The 15,455-nt window shown below is 39.8% G+C and overlaps 1 protein-coding gene across 13 annotated transcripts in view; it reads right to left on the bottom strand.

Moving 5' to 3' along the window:
• LOC140476946 (protein tyrosine phosphatase type IVA 3-like) overlaps positions 1 to 15,455 on the bottom strand; it is a 158,499-nt gene that overhangs the window by 23,805 nt on the left and 119,239 nt on the right. For all 13 annotated transcript variants that reach the window (XM_072569940.1, XM_072569942.1, XM_072569941.1 and 10 more), the window contains 2 exons: positions 10,609 to 11,173; positions 1,802 to 1,894 (listed from right to left, as the gene is read on the bottom strand). In XM_072569940.1, the coding sequence (XP_072426041.1) occupies positions 1,802 to 1,894; positions 10,609 to 10,713 (198 nt within the window). In that variant the 5' untranslated portion in view covers positions 10,714 to 11,173. The remainder of the gene's footprint in view (positions 1 to 1,801; positions 1,895 to 10,608; positions 11,174 to 15,455) is intronic.

A 15,455-nucleotide genomic window follows, 5' to 3' on the forward strand; every position in this document is an offset into this window, starting at 1 on the left:
GTAGATGTTGGGAAGATGTTTCCATTGGCAGGAGAGACTAGGACCCGAGGACATAGCCGTACAGTAAAGGGAAGACCCTTTAGAACAGAGATAAAGAGAAATTTCTTCAGCCAGAAAGTGGAGTCTATAGAATTTATTGCCAAGGAAGGTTGTGAAGGCCAAGTCATTGAGTATATTTAAGACTGAGATAGATAGGTTCTGGAGTATCAAGGATTACTAGGAGAAGGCGAGAGAATGGGTTGAGAAACTGATCAGCCACGATTGAATGGCAAAGCAGACTCGATGGGCTAAATAGTCTAATTTCTGCTCCTATGCCTTACAGGACAGAATTAGGCATTCGGTGATCGAACCTGCTCTGCCACGCATTCATGGTTGATCTGTTCCTCAAAGCTCTTCTCCTACCTTCTTGTAACCCTTGATCCCCTCACTAATCAAAAGCCTAACCATCTCGGTCTTAAATACACTCAATATTTTAGCCTTCACTGCCTTCTGTGGCAATGAGTTCCATAGATTCATCACCCGCTGGCTGAAGAAATTCCTTCTCATTTCAGATCTAAAGGATTGTCCTTTCACTCAGAGGTTGGTCCCTCAAGTCCTAATCTCTGCTACTAGTGGAAGCAACTTCTCCAAATCTACTCTATGCGGGACACTCACTATTCTATAAATTTCAATGAGATCATCCTTCTAAACTGTATCAAGTATAGACCCAGAGTCCTTAATGGTTGCTCATATGACAAGTCCCTCATCCCTGTGATCATTTTTAGAAACCTCCTCTGGAACCACTCCAACTCTAACATGTCCTTTCGATACAAAGCCTAAAGCAGCTCACAATATTCTAAATGAAGTCTGATCATAGTCTTACATAGCCTCAGCAGTGCATCCTTGCTCTTGTATTCTAGACTTCTCAAAATGAATGCGAAATTGCACTTGCCTTTCTAACTGCAAATTGAACGCGCATGTTAACCTTAAGAAGTCCCTGTTCAGGATTTTCTAAGTCCCTTGAGCTTCCAAAGCATTTCCCCATTTAGAAAATAGTCTTATGCCTTGATTCTTTTGAACAAAGTGCAAAACCTTACACTTTCCCACATTCAATTCCATCTGCCTCTATTATGCCCATTCTTCTAGCCTGGAGAACCAAAGGGTCAAAGTCTTAAAATATGGAGCAGGCCATTTAGTGAAGAAACAAAAATGTTTCTTCACTTAGAGGGTACTCAATCTACAGAATTCTCTGCCACAGAAGACCGTGGGGGATAGGTCACTAAATATATTCGAGAGATAGATAACATTTTTAGATACTAAAGCCATCATAGGGTATGGGGAGAAAGTGCAACATGGCAATATGATAGAGAATCAGCCACAATCATATTATATGGTGGGGTAGGCTTGAAGGGCTGAGTGACCTACTCCTGCTCCTAGTTTGTGCCCACATTTCTATGTGAAAGGGCAAAAGCAAGTTTGGTCATGTTTTAGTGGTTTATATTAGTTCAGTGAATATTACATAGCAATGAAAATGAATAAATCCAACACTCAAAAAAATCCTGATCTGCAAAGAGGCACTTACTTGCGAAGTTTGGCTTAGGGCTAATAGGTTTGAGTCATTGTGCTGAATATAAGCATAGTGCATTGGATATGACAAATTTCTGAGATTGCAAGCTTCCAAATGTTCACTTCATTCACAATTCATTAACAGCAGGTTTTTGTTGTTTTGCTCAGTTCAATATTTGGATTTTTTCGCTTTATCTGGAAAAGTTCATACGATTGCTTTAACCAAATGGAAATTAACGTGAAACTTCATACTTACGATTACATCAATACCTTCATTCTCCAGTGGAGTCTTGTCATACGTGGCGTCACATACTCTCACAAGAGTGGTCACACCATATTTTTGCAGTTCCTAAAGGAGTGAAGAGCACATGAAACATTTCAGACAATACAGAAAAAAAAACAGATGACTGAAAGAATCAGAGATACTTTTGTTTTTATTCTGCTTGAAAGTTGGGTCTTCCCCAATTTTAAAAAAACTCCAAATTTAACAAATTCAGATCTTTTGGATCTTTTAATTAAAAAAAATTCAAATGTAGCTGGAGTTGGCCCTTATTTCAGAAACAGGAACAAGTAGGTTTATTCATTTTGGCCACATTCAAAATTTCTCACTGGTTGGATGATAGGTTGAAAAGCAAATACTTATTTTTAATAGGAAAGAGTTAGTTAATTTTCATTAAGAGTCTGACTGATATTCTTCTAAAAGTGCTTGCACAAATTTATTGTCCATTCCTAATTACCCTGAAGATGGTGTTGAGTAACTTTCTTGAACTGCTGCAGTCTAAATCAGTCTAGGTATGTCCTGCTGTCAGGAAGATGCCCAAGGATTAACCCAGTGACAGTGAAAACATGTCAATAAAAAGGCCCAAGGTAGGGTAGAGAGCAATGTGGAAGGGATACATGACATTCCCCATGTGTCTGCTGCCCTGCTGATTCTAGGTGGTGGAGGTCACAGGTTCTGTCAAAGTAATCTGTGAATTACAGGGCTGGCCTAGAAAACTTCCAAACTACTGGCGTTTTGGGATTTAAGTACTGGATTGGAGGGATATTTGCTGACTATGTCTACCTCTTATCTGTGACTTATCTCCGCACTAAACCCAGTCCAGTAGCTGCTGAATTCCCCCTTCCAAACTGATGTTGTCTCCAGGCTTGACTATTCCGATGCTGCCCTGGTTAGCTGGCAATCTGCCACCCACCAATAACTTGAACTCAATTAAAACTTTACTGTTCAAATTTGCACCATCACCTGTCTGGGTTCTCACCCTCATCTTTGATTCTTTCAATGGACTTTTCTCCTCACATCTATAATCTCATCTAATAATACAACCTTCCTTGAGCCACACCTTCTCCAATTCTAGTCTTTTACACCTCAGAATGCCTTCATTCTACTATTAACATTGTGCTTTCAGCTAACTCTGAAATTTTCTTAATATCTTTGCTTCTTACCCTTCCTGAAGACACTCAAGATTTACTTAGTCTCCTGTCCTTTCATGAAGTTCCTTGTTTTATTTTGTTCGAAAGGTATCTGTGAAGTGCTTTGGAATGACATTAAGCCAGTAATTGTTGTCAAGGTATAGCCTCATTGATCAATATGAATCAGGCTCAAATACCTGTAAGCCTACTGACTTCAACAATTTAAACCTGGAGATTTTAATAGCCAACAGCATTGATACCATAGCACAGAAAATGGTCATTTAGTCCATCACGTCAATTTCAACTCGTTGAAAAAGCGATCATAGGTTTCACATCCTTGCTCCCACAACCATAAAATATTTTCCTTTTCTCGAGTACATTTTTTTTATTTCTGAAAATTACTTAAATTTGTTTCTATGTTTCCATAGGTAATACAGTTCCAATCATCAACCTTATTGGCAATGGAAATTAATTCTTCTCATTTACTTCAATTTTTTCATGACTTCAGTAAATTTCCCTTCAGCCTTGTCCGCTCTAAGTCCAAATGTTTCCCAGCTTCTCCAAGCTCCCTGCGTGACTGATGCTTTTAATCTCTGGTAAAATCCTAGTGCATCTCCTTGGTGCAGTATCTAAAACCTTGATGTCCTTCCTATAGAGTAATATCTAGAATTGATAGGCAATATTTCAGCCGAGGCTTCACCAGTAATTTATAAAAGGTTCAGCACAATGATCTTAATTTTGTACAGCATACCTCTTTCTAAAAAGATACAAATTAGAACCAGCTATCTGCCACAATGTGCATGCAGGCCTGCCCCTGTAATTGACCCTAAAACACTAAGTTTGCAGTTTGTCACTGACATTAGTTAAATCAATGTTGTTAAGGGACACATGATCAGAAGGCCCTGCTCTCAGGTTCCTGCAACACCACAAAAGTCAGACGAAAGAAAACCTAGTTGGTGCAACAGAAATACTCCTTGAAAATAATTACTCCCCCAAATTTACTGCTTTTACTCGTGTAAAAGTCGATTTTGCATAAAAGTCGACCCCTTACTTTTGGCCAAAACTATTTGTATCTTCCATATATCCCATGTAAACACTGACCCTACTATATCACATTATAAACCTCTTACAACCATTAATTCACTTAAATGAAATCGCATTCACTCATTCATACCAGCAACTCTGATCATCACTATTTACTATATTACATCTCTACTCATTCATAACTGTATTTAGCCCACTTGGTTTACCACAGCACGTTCTGATTCATTCATTCATTCATTCAGACTGGTACTAAGTCTATCAGTACTTATTATACTTTGCTCACTATACATCCAAATGTTAACATAGTTAAAAAGCTAATCATTTTAATTGAGCCATTAGATCTGAATTTAAAAAGAGAGATATATTAGCTACATATATCTTCATTTTTTTGACAAATTGGTTAATGTTGCCGATGTTCATTACATAAGAGTGTAAATGGGAGGGAAACTGAAGAATTTGGCAGGAAAGTTCAAGACGCTTACACATGCAGAATTTAATAAATGTTTCATTTTAAAACGGTGCCATTATACCAGGCCATGACTATGTTGAACAGTGTGATTTTGCAGGATTTCAATGAATCTTTGACATTAAAATTTTCATACAGACTGTATAAATAAAATTTACTACCAGTAATTCATTGTTTCTCTTGCTTTCATCCGGTAATTACCTTTATTGTAATTCATTGTGTTTTTCTTCTTTACCTGGGATTAGTTGAGCAATCAAATTGACTTCTGCTAATAATATAGTATTTCGAACTGCAGCATGAATTTCAACCCCTCAAAACTAGTTCCCCGTGCAAGGCGACCTTATAAATTGAGCCTTTAAAAATAGTCTAAAAGATTTGACTTTTACACTAGTATACACAGTATTTGGAACCCTTTAGCAATGATTCTTCTACTTTTCTAGGTAAACCAAGAGGCTTCACAGAATCTTACAATCATTAAAAAGTGTAGAAGGAAATCATTGCCTGCACAAGCTGTATGATCTCGTGCCAATTTCCTGCTACTCCCCTAACCCCATATCTCTGCGCACCATCAATATCCAAAAAATCCACTGATCTCTTGAATGGCTCGATCCAACCTGCCTTTACAATTTGTTGGGGTATACCAATTGCTATGTGAAAGAATTTTTTTTTCTAGTATCACTCTTGCTTTGTTTGCACATCACTTTAAATCTCTCTCATTATTGCTTTTTTTACAAATGCAAACTGCTTCATCCAATCTCTGTTCAGTTCACTCATGATTTTGAAAAACTCAACTGGATCTCCTCTCAGCCTTCTTTTCTCCCATGAGAGCAGTCCCAACTTTATTAATCTATCCTCAAACTAAAATTCTCCCTCATGTGAGAAACTTTAGTTAATTGTTTCTGTACTCTTTTCAATGTATTCTCATCTTTCTTAAAGTGCAGAACCCATAACTGAACAGAATACAGTTGAAGTTTAACAAGTGTCTTGTACAACATCACCTCCTTGTACTCTTATGTTCCTACTTATAAAGCGGAGAACACTGCATGCTTTATTTACAGTCCTCGCCACCTATTCTGCCACCTTCAAATGATCTGTGTACCCAGATTCTTCTGCAGCTACACTCCCTTTATAACCGTACCCTTACTTTATGTTGTCTTTCATTGTTCTTCCAACCAAGGTGCATTACTTCACACTTCTCTGCATTGCACCTTATCTGCTCACTCCACAAACTTGTCAATGTCCTTTCGTACAATATTATTTCCCTCCTCGTTTTTCCTCTAAGATCTCTGTGGGGCATTTTCCTAATGTTCAAGTTTAATTTTCCTTCTGTATTTCAATATTTAAGAAAAAGTGTACAATTTATTCTGCAATGCTTGTGAAAACTAAACCATTACTTCCTTCAGATAACAATGGGCTCCTTAAGTTAGGGAAATTTAGACAGTATTTGAAGGATGTTTGTTAAACCTAGAGGTTTGTGGGTATATGGAATATATTTCCATTAAATAAGCTGGGCTGCAGGACAAAATCTTAACATTCAACCTGATAATCATGAACAAAATGATTGGCAAAACAAAACTTTGTTTTCTAATGCAATCTGCAACAGCTGTCCAACTTAGGAAGTTGGATCATTCAAATGAGCAAAACTTGACTGATGAGAATAAACAGCTCAGTTGTCATCAGCTTCAAGAGATGTGAACCCTCTAGATACTGAAGAGCCATGTAGATGAACACTTCATATGCCATACCTTATAAGTTTACTGGACAAGTGCTGAAAATTGGGATTAGAATTGATTATTTTGGAAGAAAGGTATGGGCACAATGAATTGCTGTAACAACTCAGACTGATGATATCTTTTTAAATTAGCCTTCAATTCTCAATTTTTGGGACTGACATAGGAGAAAACAGCCAACAATGCATCAACTATCACAATTACCATGAAACTGAGCATTACACTAGCTCAGAAGCTGCACCATCCCATTTAGCTTGGCAATTTATATTACTCAAATTTGAAACCACTTCACAGTATTCTTACTGACCATAGCTATACAGAGTCAGAGTCACTTAGCATGGAAACAAACTCTTTGGTTCAACTAGTCCACTCTGATCATATTCCCAAATTAAACTAGTCCCACTTGCCTGCATTTAGCCCATGTCTCTCCAAACCTTTCCCATTCATGTAGTTTACCAAAATGTCTTTTAAATGTTGTAACTGTACCTGCATCCACTCCTTCCTCTGGCAGCACATCCCAAAGCCGAACCACCCTCATGAAAATGTTGCCCCTTATGTCCTTTGTAAAACTTTCTCCTCTCACCTTAAAACTATGTTCCGTAGTTTTGAACTCCTCACCTTAGAGAAAAGGCACTTGCTACTCACCTTATCTCTGCCCCTCATGATTTTATAAACCTCTGGAAGGCACCCCTCAACCTCCTACACTCCAGTGAGAAAAGTCCCAACCTAGCCAGTCTAATTTTTTAACTCAAATTCCTGGCAACATCCTGGTAATTCTTTTCTCAAAACCTCTACAATTTCATGATAATCTTTCTATAGCAGAACGATCAGAATTTCACATAGTACTCCAGAAGAGGCCTCAGCAATGTCAATTCATGCCCTAACGCCTTTACTCAAAGGTCTGAGCAAGTGTATGATTAGTGTCAAAGTATAGCAAACTGCCAAAATTGTAAATACGAAAAATATTTTCAACTGTTCATGATTCATGTTGCAGTATAGAGTATTTTTCAATCCGAGATGAAACTGCATTATTGCTTAAGTGGCAAATTGAATTGAAGCAGATCCAAGATTAAACCTCCAAGGAGTCTTAAGTTGGATGATGTTTGAGTCTTGGCTTTGGTCTTCAGTCAATATCCAAAAAAAAATTTAGAATTACTGTGTGAACATCTTTGGGATCCATAACTAAAACCCAATTGTCTTATAATAAATTTGGTAGGTTACATTAGGCTTCTGAGGGTTAGTTTGGAGAGCTCATGAAACTCTGAACGACAGGGCTGTCTATGTACAAAAGATGGAATAGTTAGCTGTTCATAAAATGTTACATTTGTAGATGTAACAAAACTACTTTCATTTGGAAAAATGCCTCCACTATTGTAACCTGCCTCAGTTCTTTATCTTTAAAATGAGATTTTCTTCGGACTTAATCAGGCATTTTCTCCATTTACTCTAAGAAAACAATAAAGGTTTTGACAATCAAAAATTGAGAAATTTTCATTACACTAAAATAATCTTATTGCCAGTTTCCTACGACAACAAATGAGAAACAACTCTGTGCCTCTCTCTCATTGGTTTAGTGTCAGACTTGCTCAAAATTCTACTTTCTTCAATGGAGATGGCTTCAATTTAAAATGAACATATCATCTGCAGTTCAAAGTTCCTGGTAAGTGTATTCTGATGTAATCAGATTGGAATTGCAGTACAGGAACTAGTTAAAGAATACTAAGGAATAGAACTATTTATTACATTAGCACAGCCCTCTGCATCACAGAAATGGTTTCAAATTAGACCAGATAATGTGTCAATAGTAACACCTGATGAAATCAATTTGTGGGCAGATCAGGATATCATGCCTGATAAATTTTGAGTGGATCATTTCAGAAGAAAGCATCTGGAATCTGAAAGGAAAGTTTAAAACTTCACTTTAGGTTACTGGACATTCATTATTTCGCTGCTCCTTGGATGCTGCCTGAACTGCTGTGCTCTTCCAGCACCACTAATCCAGAATTCATTATTTTATTCTACAGGAACCGTTTATCCCCACCTCAGAATTGTGATAATTTTTACACATGACGTATTTATACAGAATCAAATTAAAAGATCAAACCCCAAAAGTTATTTCTCCTTCAGATGTGAAGGAGACTTAAGCTATTACACACCCAATGGCTTCTACTTGCATATTTGTGTGTACTCAGACAGGTCTACAGCACAGAAGAATGCCCTTCAGCCAGTCATGTCCATGCCAGTCAAAAGCCATCTATTCTAATCCCATTTTCCAGCACATGGTCTTGTATACCTTGGCATTGTGAGTACACATCTAAATGTTTCTTAAATGTTATGAGTGTATCTGCCTTTTCCAGACAGTAGGCTCTAGATTCTAACCACCTTCTGGGTGAAAAATCTTTTCCTCCAAACCTTCTGCCCTTTACCTTAAATCTATACCCCAAGTCACTGAATAGTGTCTTCCTGTATACCCTACCCATGCCCCTCAACTTTATACATCTTAATTGTGTACCCTCTCAATCTCCTCTGCTGCAGGGAAAACAACCCCAGTTTGTTCAATCTCTCTTCATAACAGACTCTCCAGCCTAGGGAAGATTTGCACTCACTTCAGTACTATCACATCCCTCTTATAACTTGGATTCCAGAAATGCACAAACACTCAAGCTGCGACTACATTTATCCAGACGGAATTCCATTTGCCACTGATCATCTGTATCCTCTTACAGTCAAAGGTTGTCCTCACTATTAACCATCGCGCTAATTTTTGTGTCATCCATGAACTTGCTCATCAACCCTCCTACATTAGACTCTAAGTCATTCATTTAAACCACAAAATAGCAAAGGGACCCAAAATATGTATGCTTTGAACTTATGAAGGTTGAGGATGAAGGAGTGCAAGATGCTTCAATTCAGATTAAGACAATGCAAATTGCTCTACTTGAGTAACTTGAGATCTTCACATTAAATATTAGTTTAAACTTAAAAAATTCATTCACGGGATGAGGGCATCACTGGCTAGGCAGCATTTATTGCTCATTATTGTGCCAAATGTCAAAAACAAAGTCTTCATCTGGGAAATAGACATTAAGAACTGATGAAACAAGAGAAAGAGTAGATAAAACATAAGGCACCTTGAACCTGTTCTGACATTCAATAACACAATTGCAGATCTGATTCTGGCCTCAGTTCCACTTTTCTGCCTATTCCCCATAACCATAGACTCCCCTATGCTTCAAAATCTGTCCACTGTGGCAATAAATAGATTTCATGGTTCAGCTGTCGCAGCTACCTGGAACAGAGAATTCCAAAGGTTCACAACTGCGCTGATGTTGCTCTTTATTTCCATTTTAAATAACGGATTCCTTATTCTACAACTACATAACCGAGCTCAAGATTCCTCCTCAAGGATATACCTTTCATTCTGCTCAACTCCAATGAGTATCAGCACAACTGGCCTAACCTTTCCTCAAAGGCAAGTGACTTTCAACCTGGGTATCAAACTACCAAATCTCTTCTGAACTGCCTCAAATATAAATATACCCCTTAAGGAAGAAGGCTTAACCAGCATGTAGTACTTAAGGTGTGTTCACATCCACGGCCTGTAAAGTTGTAGTAAGATTTCCCAACATCTGTACTCCATTCCTCTTACATTAAAGGCCAACTTTCCTTTTGCCTCCTTAATTATACACTTTCACAAACGTTTGAGATTCAACATCTTGAACAAAACCTGAACTGGACTAACCATATAAGCACTACAGTTATAAGAGCAAGCCCAAGGTTAGGAATTCAGTAGTTACCTACCTCCGTCCCTCATGCCCACTTGAAAATACCCATCTAACACCTTCAAGATTTACTCCCTCCATATTAGAGCACTGCATCCTAAACACCACCTTCCAAATCTGTGAATTCTACTACCTAGAAGGATAAGGGCAGCAGGTGCACAGGAACACCATCATCTGCACGTTTTACTCCCAAATATGTACCATCATGATATAATCCTACACCACCATTCCTTCAGTATCACCTGGGACTCCCTGCCTAACGTCACTGCTGGTGTACCTTGTGGATTGTTGTGGTTTTAAAGGAGGGGAACTGAAATCAGTTTGTGCAAGAGAAAGATAAGCATTTGTTTCCTGCGCTGCAATATTTTTGTAATTATCAATGTTAATAATGATGCACAGCTATTTGGTTATTATTTTTAATCCTCGGAAACCATTAATACACAAAATCCAAACAGAAATCACTCAAACTCCATTTTGGGGTTAGCAAAAAGGCACTACCTTAAGTATGCATTGGTGGGAGCCAAATGTTCTGGTCATGCAATCATTCTTCATGCAACCACAATCAGAGTCATAATTTGACCCATCGGCATACTTTGAATGTTGTAAACATGTTTAGCACTTCAAGACTCACCTCTATAAATGCACTCAGTGTAGCATTTGTAGGATTGTGGGTAATGAGAAACCTCATGTGCTTATAACTAACTTCCACGGGCGCAGGGCGATTTATCCGAGCCATGGGGGTCAGAATCAGCGGCACAAAGAAGTATTAGTACAAGGTCGGTATATGATCCCAATCTCTCCAAGTTAATACATGCGCACAGTCTTCATAGGATTGTATGTTTCTGACTGCAGCAAGGAAATATTCTTCTTTGAACCTTCTCAAATCAGCCTCCTTTGTTCACTTGTTATGCACTCTCCTTCAAACCATGTATAATTCTAAATTCAGCAGTTCAGTCACCCCATTTGGAGATGCATTTCAAGGCAGTAGGAATACAACTGGAGATCCTGAACAGGCCAAGTCTGTTATTTCTCCTATTCTTGCCAAAAATAAAGTTCTGATGGTTAATCCAAAGTGGTGGTCTTCAAGTTCTTGCTCAAATTTACTTGTCTGAGAAGATGCTATGTTGTGCTGGGCAATAGCCACTGCTGTTTCTCACAAACTCCATAAAAGTGTGCTGAAAGGAGCTGTTGAACCACTAGAGAGAGAGAGAAAATTTGTTATTTTAAAAGAGTTGCATAAACAGGTAGATTAGACACAAAAAATTGTCTTAAGTAGCTGCCCACAATCAGGAAGGTAATATAGCAGTTGAGCAAGATGACTTGTGCCCCATTTCAATTTTAAGATTACTTAACTACTGAATGCATCTAAACCACTGAATGACAAGGCAATTTGTTCATGCCACATCTAAAATGTTAACCTTCAGATAATTTTATTTAAACTGTGATGAATCCTTGTTGCTTTCACAAAGGAAATATCAGCATTAGCATAAACAAACTAGACATACTGTCATGTGCCACAGTAAGAATTTATGCTGTGACTAACTCATCCTTCAGTTATATTACATGCTTGCAATACAACTGAGCAAATTTCCCAATTTTCTACTGCCTTTTAAGTATTGTACTTTAGCACTTCCTGTACCTTTTCCTCAGCAATGTGGTGCAATCAAGAGTTTCAGCAGTAACTACCTTAACTGATATTGTGGGTTTGTTTGTTGGAATTCATAAAGTCATTAAATCATATGTCTAGTACACACCTAACTAATGTTTAATTTTATGATTCTGACCGAATAAGCTGGTAGTAATAGGATAAAACAAAAAAGTGAACAAAGCTTCTTTAGAAGGGGGTTAGAAACAAAGTAAAATCTTTTGATTGCCGCCAACTGAATTTACTAAAATAATCTTTCGAAGCAGTAATTATTCATTAATGGAAGGCTATGCCTTCTTTGACTTTCAGATATTGTAAGTAATTACATATGTATGTTTCATACATGACACAACCTGCATGAATTAAAACAAATAGTTGATGCACCAACTCACATATACAGTAAATACTGCCAAATCATACCACTTGAGTTGTAAGCTGTACATGAAGGAGTGAAACAGTAGTCAAAGTCTGATTCAGGACAAAGAAAATAATCAGATTAGATGACCCATAAGCAAACTGGTAAATTTTTTTATTCAGTTCTCCAGCAACATTTATTAAGTCAAAATAGAAAAAAAGTAGCAAAAACAGAAATTGCTGGAAAATCTCAGCAGGTCTGGCAGCATCTGTGGAAAGAAATCAGAGTTAACATTTTGGGTCCAGTGATCCTTCTTCAGAACTGATGATAGCTAGGAAGAAGTTTTTTTTTTAAATGTAGAAGATCAGGAGGATAGAGGAGAGAAAAACAGTTGGGGATTAGAGTGGTGCTGGTAAAGCACAGCAGTTCAGGCAGCATCCGAGGAGCAGGGAAATCGATGTTTCGGGCAAGAGCCCTTCATCAGGAAAACAGCTGTTGATTTCCCTGCTCCTCGGATGCTGCCTGAACCGCTGTGCTTTTCCAGCACCACCTTTATCCAGAATCTGGTTTCCAGCATCTGCAGTCATTGTTTTTACCTAGAAAAACAAACAGTTAGACAGTCAAAAGAGTTTATAATGGTCAGTTTAGGAGAATGAGTAGCTATGTTGAATCCGTGCTGAACACCACCTGAAAGATGAATGGAAGGCAAAAAAAAAGACAGCAGAATGAACTTTGGATGGAAGACTTCAACGTAACACCAAGTTGGCAATCGTAAAGGACATGGCTGTCTGCCATGTGCATTATGGGAACCAAAGGGACAAAACCTACATTATCTTACCCTCACCAATCAACCTTTTGGAGCTGCATATGTCCATTGCTGTAACGACAGTATTGAACACTGCAACAATTGTGTTATGTAGCACTACCTCTGCTAAACAGAGCAAATTTCAAACAGATCTAGCAAATAGAGATCAGATACAAGATGCTGCCAGCCATTAGCAACAGCATTACTCAGTACTAATTGGCAAGCAGGCCTATACGCCACTCTACTAGTACCATCACACCAAGGGGCTAATTCTGGATTCAATGTGTACAGGACGGCATGCCTGGACCAGGACTAAGTTAAAAAAAAATTCAGAACATGAAAGTATAACAGAACTACCTGCATGCCAAACTGTGGAAAATTAGGAGAAAGTGAGGACTGCAGAGGCTGGAGACCAGAGTAGATTGCGGTGCTGGAAAAGCACAGCAGTCAGACAGTATCCGAGCAGGGAGAATCGACATTTCGGGCATAAGCCCTTCATTAGGAATGAGGCTTGTGGGTTGGGGGGCCGAGAGATAAATGGGAGGGGGTGGGGAAAGGTACATGAAAACGCAATAGGTAGATGAAGGTGGGGGATAAGGTGATGGGTCGGAGAGGAAGGTGGTGCGGATATTTGGAAAAGACAGGTCAAGAGCATGGTACAGAGTTGGAGGCTTGGGACTGGGATAAGGTGACAATAGACAATAGGTGCAGGAGTAGGCCATTTTGCCCTTCGAGCCTGTACCACCATTCAATATGATCATTGCTGATCATCTTTAATCAGTATCCTGTTCCTGCCTTATCTCCATAACCCTTGATTCCACAATCCTGGAGACCTCTATCCAACTATTACTTAAATGAATCCAGAGACTGGGCCTCCACTGCCCTCTGGGGCAGAGCATTCCACACAGCCACCATTCTCTGGGTGAAGAGGTTTCTCCTCATTTCTGTCCTAAATGGTCTACCCCGTATTTTTAAGCTGGTTCGGCAGGTGGAGGGAGAGGAAATGAGGAAAGTGTTGAAATCCACATTAATTCCACGTGGTTGCAGGGTCCCAAGACAGAAGATGTTCTTCCTCCAGGCACTGGGTGGTAGATGAGGCCCAGGACCTGCAGGTCCTTGGTGGAGTGGGAGAGGGAGTTGTAGTGATGGGGTCTGTTGTAGGTGGTGAAAGTGATGGAGGATGATGCAATATATACAGAGGTTGGTGGGGTGGAAGGTGGGTTCTGTCCTTGTTGCATTGGGAAGAGTGGGGTTCAAGGGCAGAGGTGCAGGGAAGTATACATCGCATACATTGCATCATCCTCCACCACTTCTGCCACCTACAAACAGACCCCACTCCAATCAGTGCTTCAGAGAGACCATTTCCTCTGCAATTCCCTTGTCTGATTCAGATCCCCCCCCCCCCCCCCCCCCCCCCCAGCCCTCACCCTACTCCTAGCATCTTCTCCTGCCACCGCAGGAAGTTCAAAACCTGTGTCCACACCTCCCTCCAAGGCCCCAAAGAATCCTTCCACATTTGACAGAAATTTACTTGTACCTCCAATTATGTCATCTACTGTTTTTGTTGCACTTGACGTGGTCTCCTCTACATCAGGGATACAGAACATTTCAGAGAACATCTCTGGGCCACCGATACTAACCAAGCCCACTACCCCTTGGCTGAACACTTCAAAGTCCCCCACCCCCCCCACTTCACCAAGGACATCGCCAATCCCTAACCACCCGATGCCTGCAGGAAGAACACCTCATCTTCCACTTGGGATACTGCAACTACATGAGATTAAATGCGGATTTCACCAGTTTCATTTCCCGTAACCCCATTTTAGCCCAGTCCTAAGCTTCCAATCTGGCACCGCCCTCTTGACCTGTCCATCATCATTCCCATCTATCCACTCCACCTTCTTCTCCGACCTATCATCTTCTCCCTCACCTTCATCTACCTACTGCATTCTTAGCTACCTTCGCCCCACACCCCCCCCACCCCATGCCCACCCTCCCTCCCATTTATCTCTCAAGCTCACCTTTCCCCCCCCCCCCACCCCCCCACACCCCCCAACGACCTGGCCCACAAGCCTCATTCTCCTGTTCCTTGGATGGTGCCTGACCTGCTGTCCTTTTCCAATACCACACTCTCGAAACTATGGAAAGTGCATGCAATAGGCAGGGTTACGACATCCCACAACCAATGGAGTCAGATCTGCTGCATTCAGTCGTAAATGGCAGAGAACAACAAAACCAACTCATAGAGCCTCAACAAATATCTTTAAGCTTTAAGATGGGACAGCCCAGCACAGAGGAGAAATCTGAAGTATTTACAACCACCTTCAGCGAAAACTACCAACTGGGTTATTTACTTCAGGCACCTCCTGAAATCCCAGCATTACAAGGGGAAAGAAAATCTGGTCTATTGACTCTGCCAGTTTTTTCTAAAAACAAATCTAGTTACTTTCATAGAGTCATAGAGATGTACAGCATGGAAACAGACCCTTCGGTCCAACCTGTCCATGCCGACCAGCTATTCCAACCTAATCTAATCCCACCTGCCAGCACCTGGCCCATATCCCTCCAAACCCTTCCTATTCATATACACATCCAAATGCCTTTTAAATGTTGCAATTGTACCAGCCTCCACCACATCCTCCGGCAACTCATTCCATACACGTACCACCCTCT

This window comes from Chiloscyllium punctatum, chromosome 5 (assembly GCF_047496795.1).
Source record: "Chiloscyllium punctatum isolate Juve2018m chromosome 5, sChiPun1.3, whole genome shotgun sequence".
In the NCBI taxonomy this organism is placed as follows: domain Eukaryota; kingdom Metazoa; phylum Chordata; class Chondrichthyes; order Orectolobiformes; family Hemiscylliidae; genus Chiloscyllium; species Chiloscyllium punctatum.